General features: G+C 34.4%; 1 protein-coding gene across 1 annotated transcript in view; it reads right to left on the bottom strand.

The window, feature by feature from the left end:
- Window positions 1-1,660: 1,660 nt before the first annotated feature.
- peo (ubiquitin E2 variant domain-containing protein pendolino) overlaps window positions 1,661-12,822 on the bottom strand; it is a 129,197-nt gene continuing 118,035 nt past the window's right edge. Inside the window, exon 9 of the mRNA XM_090392079.1 lies at window positions 1,661-2,259. Within this exon, the coding sequence (XP_090248205.1) occupies window positions 2,155-2,259 (105 nt within the window). The 3' untranslated portion in view covers window positions 1,661-2,154. The remainder of the gene's footprint in view (window positions 2,260-12,822) is intronic.

Raw genomic sequence — 12,822 nt, 5'->3', positions numbered from 1 at the left:
GCTTAGAAGAATCTTATCTGCTTCTTTTGTCTTATTTTGATAGCACCAATTATGTTGATCTGGTACTTACTTATCTAGGTCTTCTAGTTCCAGTTCTTTTCTGTTGATGGTGCCAATCTTGAGTTGGAATTTATTCCAGTTGCTGACTTTTCATGGTTCATTGGTGAAAACAGCAGTTGGCCTTGTTTAACCACGTGACAGTTCACCCCGATGAAATTTCATCATTTACCTTTTTTTTTTTTATTTAAGCAAATAAGAATACAGTTTGGTCAGCTAAACCCCAAAGTGCCAGCTTATTCATTCAATTTCCAGGTAGATACTTAGTAACAGGGTATACTATGAGGATTGAACATTAGGTCAAAAGGTCTTCATTTTTCCACATTCATTGAAGTTATCCAGTGAATTATTAATAGCATAAATTATTTTTTTTAAAAAAGTAACCTTGTCATGTACTGTGCTGACTGTGCCATCTCTTTTACGATATGATGTGTACTTAAATAGATAATAAATTTTTTATTAATATAAAGTGGATTTAATCAATAATAGCTTCTAAGTGTGCAACATGAGTGCTCCTGCCACTAGAACAAAATATGCCAGAAAGTGCACAACACTGGAACAAGAACTAGATAAGAAAGTGGTGTGAAAGCAGCCAGTCAACTGCTAAGATAAATAGTATGTGAAAACAAGAAGGAAAAAAAAAAATCAAGCATGTGACTGTGTCGTTAATTCAACCTGCAAAATGTGCAGGAATATAATAGCAAGGATGAACAAGTTACTAATGGTGCAGTTGCATCACCAGAGATAGATATGTTCTTTCTCATCAGTCTCATGTTGGTGTCAATGGCTGGCTATAAACCTTTATGAAAATTTAAGAACAAAGTAAAATAAATAAAATTTCTCAAGTTCTGGATGGTTTAACAAGTTCATGACTCACTATGGTTTCAAGAATACAGTTTTTGAGAGGCCTGCACACAAATATTTAGGACTAGAAGCAGTCATTAAAAGTAGCTACATTGCCAAACAAATCTTCAATCTGGATGAGACCAAGTTTTGAACACAGCTGCTAAACCACATGTATACTGCATAAGAAGAAATTAACATGCCAAGTTTCAAAGCCAATTCTAAAGAGTGCACTAACACCATGACAATTGCAAATCGAAGTCTCTGCTGATTTATCTCAGCAAAAAAGCTCAATGGCAACAACAAAACTTTGTGATTCTAGTGATATGCCAAATACAAAATGGCAGATGAAAAATTAGTATGTTTGGTTGAACAGCCTTTATAAAGGTTCTTTACATCTACATTTGAACTTGAGCAACAGCTGTTACAAGAGATTGTTGAGGTTCTCATACACTGATGGGCTGGAAAAGGACTGAGTAGTAAAATTGAGGCTCCTAAAGAGCAAAGACAGAAGAAAGCTGACATCCTTTGACATGAGAAAAAAATGGAAAAGAGAGGTTCTCAAAACAATAACAGAGATCAGGACCAGAAAGACTCAGCATAAGACCACCAGGTGAAAATTTATGTGGCATATTACTGTGGTATGGGACGACCATACAGCATCTACTCTGTATGATGCTATATGTTGATTATAGCATTCACTCATGCCTAACAAGCAAAATAAAGTAAAATCTTCCAACCATATAATGATGCATACACATAAGCCAAACTAAAAATTTTATTTTCAATACAAAAATAATGATAATAAAAGAAAAAAATCACATTGAAGGAAATAAGACATTAAAGTGATATAAATTAATGTATTAAATTATGAACATATACATGAGAACAACATTTCTAATATGCTATCCCCTATCATAACACTGTTATTACCTCATTCTATTCAACATTGCACTAATGATATGCATTATTTACATTTATGACCAGAATAAAAAAAGCAACAATTTAATAAATTAACATTCCAAAACCTTGAATTCAATTAAAATATTGTGGTACTTTAAACTCTGTTATTACATAAAAACTATCACATTATCACAAAAGTTAACACTAGCTGCACCATAGTGACTATAACAACTGTACAATCACAGTAACTGTAAGTACTTCAAGATTTGCAGATATGATAACAGTGCTTGTGTAACAAGTGATTACTGAGAATGAAATTTTTTAAATATATGCACTTGAGAAACAAGGATGTCATGACACTGTCTTCGAAAATATTTTCTGAGTTCCAGGCTGAACCCATGACAGACCAGATACAGGAGAATTTTTGGATGGATCCTCCTCATCATCATCATCTCTCTAAAATTAAAAATAAATAAATAAATATACACAATCTATGCTAAATTAATTTAATGTTAACAGAAACAAACTATTGTTGATCAACTGCCAGCTTTATTTTTTCTGTAAATCAACTAGCAGTCGACTAATGTTTTACAAAATTCTTCAAACCCTTGCTGAAGATGGTTAAACAATATATACGTGCATGTAGATTGTAGATAAATTTCATTGCCCAATGGGATATTACTCTCTTGTTGCTGGAGGGGTGAAGTTTCAAGAACTATGGCTGAACTTCAGAGCAGGACTACTAATTTTTTTCATCTTTAGCCTATCCACACAGTACTAATATACTATTGGAGCTTGCCTCAATAGCTTAGTTGATAAAAACCTCTACTTGTTTACTACAAAAGCTGTAAGGTTTAAATCCCATATAAGTGGAAATGCATGCTGTGGATGCTAGTATAGATTCCACTTCATAAGGTTAGTCTTTTTTTTTTTTTCTTGCTATTTTTATAACAAGGAATAAGCAAACTCTTCTAAGATAAATATGGAAACATAGGAGAGACTGACACATTATTACAATAAACAACTACATTTTTATGGCACACATATTATAGAAATAAATGATTTAGTGGTGTGCCATTTATTATGCATCCACCCAGATAACGAATGAAGACAGATTAGCAATTTGATAACTGGCAATCAAGTTGTATTCCACATTGGCCTAAATTGCAGACAAATATGGTAGTACAATAATATGTAAAGCATTATGACATCAACTGGCTAAACAATTGTCCACCACTATTTTTGTTACTAGCAAAAAATCAAATAGCAGACTTTTCAACTATGGAATCATACCTGTTGTATTGAATTCAATCAATGATGGAAGTAATAATAAGAAACAATGGAAAGAGGTCAGATTAGCAGAGGAATTACAAGAATAGCATATAAACATAACTGTATTTCTAACTAAAACAGATGAGATATTTCTAAACATCAGATGTTATATTATTACAGCAAACCATTACAACAAACTCCATTATAACAAGCTAGCAAAAATCCCAACCAAAGATCCAACAGGCACTAAATTTCTAAAGAAAATTCACTATAGCAAATTATATCAGTGGTCCCATGAGTGCTATAGTGAGAGTCAACTATATATGATGTCCAAGCAATGAACAGGAGGAAGTAGGTACGGTATTTAATGCTGAACATGAAGATAAAACAACTTGGATGGGACACTTTCAGGCAGAGCAGTATGCAAAATGAGAAGCTGAACCATGAAACTTATTTGTGCCTTTACTTTTACAGAGCAACTGACACACACACAAAAAGGAAAATGTGATTCTTGTTGAAGAACTAAATAGGAAGGCTGTTTTTTCCTCTGGTATTCCTGAGTGGTTTAATAACTTTTTTTTTTTTGTATTAGTTAATATCACAGATTGGGATCTGAGATTTTATTATAAATACAAGTTAACTTAAGAGTTGAGTGAGAGACAAAAAAAAAAAAATCGAAATTAATATCTTTATTTGCAAACAAAGGGGTGCTTAAGGATCGAAGCTATATAATTGGTTAGGTTAGGGCTTCTAACCTAATGTCCAATCCTACCCTTTTTGTACACACTCTATTAAGTATCTACCTGGATACTAAACAGTGAGGATGGCTTGCAGTTTGGAATTTAGCTGACCAAATGGTATTCTTAATGACTTAAACCACAATGTAAAATGATGGTACAACATGACAGAATTTCATCGGGCCAAGTCACCTGGTTAAACAAGTCTTCTACTGTTTTTGTCAGTAATCAGGGCAAAAAGTCAGCTACTGGACCAAATTTTGGATCAGAAGTTAGTAATGGTGTAACTTTTTCATGTAGTACTATCATAATATCCTATATGACCCCTGAGGGTATATCAGAACTTTGATATGATTTATGATTTATAAACATATAACATTAGTGTAAATTTAGGTATTGCAAAGTTATAACGGTAAGTGTAAAATGTTATAATTTGCAAGTGCTATATACAAATCTACATTATAAATAAAACTTGTCAACTAAAGAGCAAAAAAGCCCCACAAACTTAACATCAAACATAAACACCACACAAGATTAGATTTCTTGTTTCTTCTCTTCAAGATCACAGGATTTGATGAAAACACAAACTAAAACAGTTAGCTTCAAACTATCAAGTACAGTTTCTGTCTCTTTTATCAATGGCCATTAAGATATAACTACTAAACTCATATCTGTTTTTCTTTGACAGCAAGAAGATAACTTGTGTGAAACTTTTCTTTAGAAAGGACATATTTCTTCTTTTATATCTTCTTTAACATATCAGTTTCTTTTTAACTTCCTTGAAATACAAAGATAATTTTAAATGTTCCATTTTTCTTATGGAAACTTCTTATTCTTGTTCTTCTTATAGTTAAACACTGTAAACTTGACAGGGATGAACACAAAGTTCATCCCTGTCAAGTTTACAGTGTTTAACTAGAATAGGTTTTCCACGTGATGTATCAAAAGGTCCATTGCTTAGGGGGAAAAACTGTATAATTCTTCTTATTACTTTTATCTAAACTCTTTGAATGCAATTCATATTTTGGGATAACTCAATGCTCTTTTCACCTTCTGGGCTTAAGAATTCCTTTCTACCCTCAAGTTCAAACTTTCAGAAAATATTCTGTTCTAATCCACACAAACAACTGTTCTATTATTCTCTCTCTCAGTATATCAACTTCTCTTTGAAAGTGCAAATTTTGCTGGCTGGCACAGCAAGCAACATGGCAATGATACAAAAGTAAAACCATTGCTTGTTGTAAGCAAAACTATAGTTCTTTAATGGTATGAAAACATCATTGGAAAATGCAATATTTTCTTCTTTCAAGGTCTTTTAAAGGTAGAGAAATAAAATTAGTAAATTAGAACCGAGTCCTTTTTACAATTAAACAGTTTGCGACAAGCTGTAACTACCTATGTTATACAAAGATTTCTTTTATATACAGTATAACATTAGTAGTCTGCACGTTTAGCCTAGTGGCTATGCGCTTCGCAACCATATGCCTGGGGAAATAGTGTTATAGGTTCGATTCCTGTCGACGATGTGAGGAGTTTAACCATTTCATGCATAAGGGCCTCATATGAGGACACAAAAATGAGGACACATCATTTTTGTGTCCTCAAAAACCAAAAAAAAAAAAAAATTTTAACATATACAGGACACAAATTTAGCAAAATTAATGAATTCATGGTAATACTGTATCATCATTATAATTTTTTATAAATGAATATAAAAATTCATGCATGAGAGGGTTAAGGATCTTCCATGCTATAGCCAAGTTAGCCAGTCTTGGGTGTGGACAGCAGGGTTTTTCATCCTGCGAGCAGGCAAACCGGCCCCATGAACACACAGGATACAGCCACAGGATGTAGTATGGCAAGGAAGGCAACGGGAAACCACCTTGCTCATAATCATCTCCCTAGTATGGTGCATATAGCTACCCCACTAGCCATATGGCAGAAGGGAATAGAATAGATAGATAACATTAGTACAGATTAATAACGAGAAATAATACATGTTTGCTATACATTTAGCAAATGTTTACATACATGATAAAATTAAAAGTTATCCTTTCCTTTTTATTTAAAACGCAACATAATCTGATATGACTAAATAGCAAATATCCTACAACAGAAAACAAATCCTAGATACACAGAACTGTTTTTGAAAAAAAAAAGAGGGGGGTGTGCAAAACTAATGCAACTGACTTACTATAGCTAAATCACAGGAAGAGTTTGTTATAGTGGATACTTTGCTATTGTAAATTTCCTTTGGAACAGCAATGTACCTATTCAGGACTTTCTTTGAAACTTTTAACTTATAATAATTTGCAAATTTATTATAAGTTTGTTATAATGGTCATGTTACAAATTTAATGAAATGAACACAACACAACGACTAAATGAACTAAAAGAATTTAGTGCTTTCAATATTTCGTCAGAGAGACATCTTCAGAGGTACAATATAAATTGTGACAAACACAAAGTGAAACTTAAAAGTCCAGAGTCTTAGCTAGGAAGAGCAAACTCTGCAGGCTAGCAGAAGACACTGGCCGTAACCTATGATGCTTAATTACTTTTCCCATATCTTGGGCAGATTAACACAGCAATATATTTAATTATAGGCAGGTTTTTAAGAGTAACTGCTTTTATATATAAACAATTGCATATTTGATTCTGTGAGTGGTATCCAAAGTATGAACTCTAGACCTGACTTCCAGGTTGTGACTGCAGATGTATTTTCATGTTCTTCAAAACAAATGTTGGCTAATCCTAACTGTAAAGGACAAAAGACCTAAAGTCCTATTTTGGCACCATGTCTATAAAAAAAAAAAAAAAAAAATTGTTTCACTTACTCACTATCATTTATACATGTGTTGTGTTGTGCTCTGATGATGTGGATTTGAAATTCAGCGCAATATAAACAAGGTAATAAAATAGTATGGTGTTGTTAAATACCTTTAAATATAAGTCATGAATAACCATCAACACTTAATCTTATCTATTAGATTGCCCTTAAAAATCAACCTAATGTATATAAATATGGTAAATGTGATATCTTAGGCATAATAAGTTACAACCAAGCCTTCCAATTACTCCCCATGGAGGATGTACAAGTGTCTTTTGGCACAGAAGAGACAAAAACTGGAAGCATTCAACTGTTATTTAATTCAATCCTTGTGTTGTTTTTCATTCCATTAAACATCTAAGCCTAACAATTATTATAAGTTAGCTATAGTGAATTCATCTATAATATTAAATTTGTATCTTTTCAAATCAAATTGGGATTGCTGAGAACAAGAATCTATCTTGAAAAGACATAACATCAAAGAGCCACACATGGGGCAATATTTTATAAGTTTAGTTTAATCCTTTATCCAAGTGTAAGCAAACAAAGTTTGCACCTGAAGTCTGAAGTATCTTCAGGACTGAGGCAACTTGTGGTAAAGGTGGACCAAGCTCTCATCACTCCTTATGTTAGTATCTCCCATAATGCAAAGCATATCTCCTTGTGGACATGTATGCAGGAAGAGCCACTACCCAGACTGGTTTCGACCTTTATGAGCTTGGTCCACCTTTACCACAAATTGTCTCAGTCCTGAAAATACTTCAGGTGCAAACTTTGTTTGCTTACACTTGGATAAAGGATTAAACTAAATTTATTTAGTCTAACCAGGGGGGGGGGGGACTTCCAACTTTACAAGTTCATTTAGAAATGAGAGATGAACCAGATGATTTGACATCAAATTACATCTAAGATCATCTAGATCACATTAGCTTGAAACACCCATTCCTCTCCCACTGTTTAACCTTTTCACTGCTGAGAAAATACAGACCAACCAATCTCTCCTTGCTGACTTATTTTCTTTAATAATTTAAATTAAAACTTAAAAAATTTAAGCCAGTTATTGAAATGAATATATCATCCTTTAAGGTGATGCACATCCAATTTTAGTGGTTTATGTTGAAGTAGTACAAAAAATTTTTGTACTTCCAAGACCTTACAAAAAACATTCAGAGCCACCCATCATTTCTGATCCATTAACTACAGGGTGTTCGGGATAAATTTGACATATTTATAATTAATTATATTTTTCCGTAAGTTACATGTATTAACACACACTTCTCTTCATTTAAAAGTTTGGACCCTTCTTCATTCATATACAAGATGTCAGAAAGGATGGATAGCTGGAACCCACCTGAATCATGGAAGAGAATAACTTGTATCATGATGATTCGTGCCCGCCATCAAAATAAGGATATTACGACTGCTGCCCAATGCTCCCTGAATACAGTAAAAACAATCAGGCATGAACTAGAGACTTGCAATGGTGACTACGAGGATGTAGCAAGAAGAAAGATCCCTAGCAGACGATCTGATTGCGTTCATACAGCAGAATTCCTCGCAAATCTGCAGGAACAGGTGTTGAAGAACCCTGGCGTTGGAATTCGGGCTTTGTTCGTGGAGTTGCTAACTGTAGTCAAGCCCTGGATAACAAGGGTAGCCAATGGTAGGCCGTATGTATGGCAGCAGGATTCGGCCCCTTGCCACACCTCTGGGAAAAGTCAAAAATGGTTGTCTGAAAATTTCTACGACTTCACCAGTCCAAATGTTTGGCCTCCAAACTCCCCAGACCTTAACCCCATGGATTATTTTGTATGGGGCGCAGTTGAAAAAGACACCAATCGCACTTCCAGTAATACAAAAGCCCAGTTAATGGATAAAATTAAAACAGTTTTTGCGGCCCTTCCCAGGGAGACTGTAGCATCAGCTTGTTCGAGGTTCCGAAGCAGAATTGAAGCTGTGATCGATGCTAATGGTGGTTATTTTGAGTAAATCTTGTTGATAGTATTGTAATTAACTCTGCCTGTAATGTTTTTTTGTCAATTCATTAAATTTAATAGATACAAAGAAGATTTTCTTTTTCCTTACGAAACTGTCAAATTTATCCCGAACACCCTGTATAAATTAAAGCTACCAAGAAATTATACCCTTCCCATAATGCATAGCATTATACATACGGATATGTGCTTTGCATTATGGGATACTAAGGCAAGTGATGTGAAGTCATAAGCTTCTATATATGAGTTGCCCTAGTCCTGATTATATTTCAGGTGCAAACTTTGTTTGCTTACACTTGCAAACGGATTCAAGTATATAATTTCTTGGCATCTTTAATTTATTGTATAATCAAGTGGAAAAACTTCCAACAATGATCTGTTAACTGCTCGAACACGCTCACTTTCTGCGATTTCTACTGTTCTTGGAATGATATGGACCATATCATATGACACATCAGCTGAGAGATTTCTTCCAAGTACAAATATTTTCTCTCCAGATAGCAGATGAAGACAGAGAAGCATTTGAGTTTAGCTGAACTATATTCATAAGCAATATCACTACATGCTGTGAATTCAAATGTGTTTAAAAGTTGTTTGATGGAGATTTTTTAAATGCAAAAATGTGCTCGAGAATACTCAAACTCAGTAGTGAAAAAGTTAAATGAATGCACCATGTTCTTGAATTTTAATAATTCAAAGTTCTTTTCTCTCAACTGTTACTCAAATTTTCTAATTTTCCTCAAAACAATTATTTTTCTAGTCTTTGATGAAATAATTTCTAATCCAAGACCCATATGTTAAAATTCGTTTGAAAGTCTAATGTATTGTAACTTAGTTTTGGCTGATTTCCCTCTTAGTCTACAAACTTCAACTAAGGAACTGGGAAACAAATATGCAATCTTACTTCTAATTCCCTAGCAAACTAGCACTGCTTATTCTACCATCTAATTAATTTTTGCACTCTTCTTTAATAATTATGTTTTAATAATCAAGATATGTCACTTGTTTTATAGGTTTACTATCGAAACTGATGTTTTCTGTTTTATTGTCTATTGTCATAAATTGTTTTTATTGCCAATTTTCACATCAACTTTGCTCAAAACAGTAATTTAACTCTGACAACCTTGGAAAACTATTCTGCACAGAATCAAGACAAACTTCTTTATTAATTATTTATACATCTAACATTTTCATATAATGCAATTCATACCAATTCTATACTAAGAGTCAAACAATTTTCCTGTATTCTTTAGTATCCATATAATTTCAGTACTTTGAATCCATACAATATCCATATAATTTCAGTACTTTGAAGAGTTTTTCCCTGAACACCTTTTTGCATGTCTTTTCTAGTACAAAATGTAAACAAATCCCACTTATATTTCCATAATTTCAGTGTTTCAAGAGTCTTCACCTGGCAACCTATATTTGACCCGAATTCAGATTGTTCACCCAGTTTGTCTTTTATTATATTACTTGGCCTCTTCTCAAGTAGGAGTGCTTATATAGCCCTTGCCTTGGGTCACTTATTCAGAAATCTCAATAGATTTTAGGATTCATTTTGGAAGGTCCACATAATAACACTTTACATCTTAAATCCATTCAATAATGATGCTTTCAGCTTTTCCAATATCAACAAACAATTCAGTCCTCGCTTCATTCTAGCTACATTTAATTTCCAGGTATGACGTCCTCTTCCCTCTTGCTATATATACTGAATTTTTTTTTTCCCTACATCTATTCCTGTAAAATCCCTTTTATTAACAGATTATGTTACTATCATATTCTAGTTTTTCCCTCTTTCAACTAGATTTTACAGCCAATAAATTCTTTAATCAGTTCTCACTGCAAGCATTATACACATGTTACTATCTTAGTCATCTGTTTCTGAATCCTATCTACTGCTATTTCCTATCCCTTAAAAATAGATAGCCAAACCCAATTGCAATTAGACCATATGTGGTCCCAGTAAAGTCTTATAAAAATGGATAACTTCCCACACTGAACAGAGGCAATATTATTATATGGGTATCTCCATGTAGTCAGAAGACTTGTCATGGGAGACCAACACTAACCTTTATACATACAATATCTATCATACCATTACTTAAAACTCATTCACTGTTGGGGCACTCAACTACGAGGGCTGTTTGAAAAGTTTGGTAAATTTCCAATAGATGGCAACACAATTCATTCATTCATGCCAGTGTCGGCACGTATCATCATTTTCATGATCCCTGGCAAAATTTTAGCCAGGTGCGACATGTAGTTCTCATTTGGCAAACATTTAAAATGACCATGTTCACATTTTTCATAAAAATGGAGAAAAATGAGTTTCATGCAGTGATAAAACACTTTTATTTGAAGAAGTAGATGGCCATGCAGATCGAAGCCGAGCTAGATGCAGTTCATGGGGACTCTGCACCAGCATTAAAGACTATTTATTTTTGGATATATGAGTTTAAACATGGTCGTAAGTCCATTGAAGACAAAGCGCTCTCTGGACACCCGACTGAGGTCACTACGAAGGAAATGATTGACAAAATCCATGGTATCATTATGGAAGACCACCGAATGAAAGTGCGTGAGATTGTAGGCATCTCAACTGAATGGGTATATAATATCTTGCACAAAAATTGAACATGAAAAAGCTATGTGCACAATGGGTGCCGCGATTGTTGACCGTCGATCAAAAACGCATGTCAAAAGACATTTCAATGGAGTTATGCGATATTTAATCGCAATTAGTAGGATTTTTTTGTGTTGATTCGTGACTGTACTGTAGATGAAACTTGGATCCATCACTACACACCTGAGTCCAAGCAGCAGTGAAAACAGTGGACAATGCCCAGTGAAAGAGCACCGGAAAAAGCAAAGACCGTTTTGTCAGCTGGGAAGGTGATGACCACTCTTTTTTTGGGATTCCCAAGGAATTATCATGCTAGACTATTTGGAAAAGGATAAGATAATAACAGGAATCTATTAATGCATCATTGTTGGACCATTTAAAAGAAGAACTGAAGAAAAAATGGCCAAGACTGGCACAAAAAAAAAAGTGCTCTTTCATTTGACAATGCACAGTCCTACACGTTGGCCGCTGCAATGGCAAAATTGCACAAATTGAATTTTGAATTGGTTCCACATCCACCGTATTCTCTAGACTTCACACCATGTGACTTCTTCTTGTTCCCAAACTTAAAAATTTGGCTCAGTGGGAAAAAATTTTCTTTGAACACATCAAGGCTGTCAATGAATATTTTGCACAATTTGACAAATCCTACTTTTTAGATGCGATGAAAAAATTGGAAACTCGTTGGACCAAATGCGTAGACCTTGATGGAGACTATGTTTAAAAATAAACACATTTTTTGGAAAAAATCACCTTAACTTATATTTTTTATCACAACTATTCAAACAACCCTCGTACATCTGCAATCCAGTCGATTCATTCACTACTCTTTTCTTTCTCTTTCTTTCACGATTCTTTCTCCAAGCAAAAAATCTAGTCCGTATACACACACACACACACACTTTTACACTACTTCCAGGAGTGACCTCTACTTCTCTCTCTCTCTCTCTCTCTCTATATATATATATATATATATATATGAGTGGGGTGATTAAGGGTCAAAGCTGTATAACTGAGAGGAGACTTCCACATAGCCTTTAAATATATATATATATATATATATATATATATGAGTGGGGTGCTTAAGGGTCAAAGCTGTATAACTGAGAGGAGACTTCCACATAGCCTTTAAAGGAATGCGGAGAACCGACCAGGGCTTCTGACCTAATGTCCAATCCTCACCTTCTCATGGTGCACCCTGTTGGGTATCAACTTTGATACTGAACGAACGAGGATGGGCTGGCAATTTGGGATTTAGCCGACCAAATTGTATTCTTATTGGTTAAACCAAAATAAAAAACGATGGTACAACATGACAAAATTTCATGCCGGCTGGGGCGTTGCCCGGTTAAACAAGGCCCCCCGTTGTTTTCGCCAGGGAACCAGGGCGAACAGCGAAAAGTCAGCTACTGGAACAAATCTGAAAACAAACCCCAACTCTACATCACCAGAGTTAAAGATCGGTACTATCAACGTAAGAAGCCTGAATGGCAAAGAAATGGAGCTAGCTGAGGAATTAGATAAGTACCAGATCGACATAATAGGGGTGACTGAAAC

This window comes from Typopeltis vanoorti, chromosome 1 (assembly GCF_054136105.1).
Source record: "Typopeltis vanoorti isolate ZY-2024b chromosome 1, IOZ_Tvanoo_1.0, whole genome shotgun sequence".
In the NCBI taxonomy this organism is placed as follows: Eukaryota; Metazoa; Arthropoda; class Arachnida; order Uropygi; family Thelyphonidae; genus Typopeltis; species Typopeltis vanoorti.
This window is presented reverse-complemented; position numbering and strand designations above follow the sequence as displayed.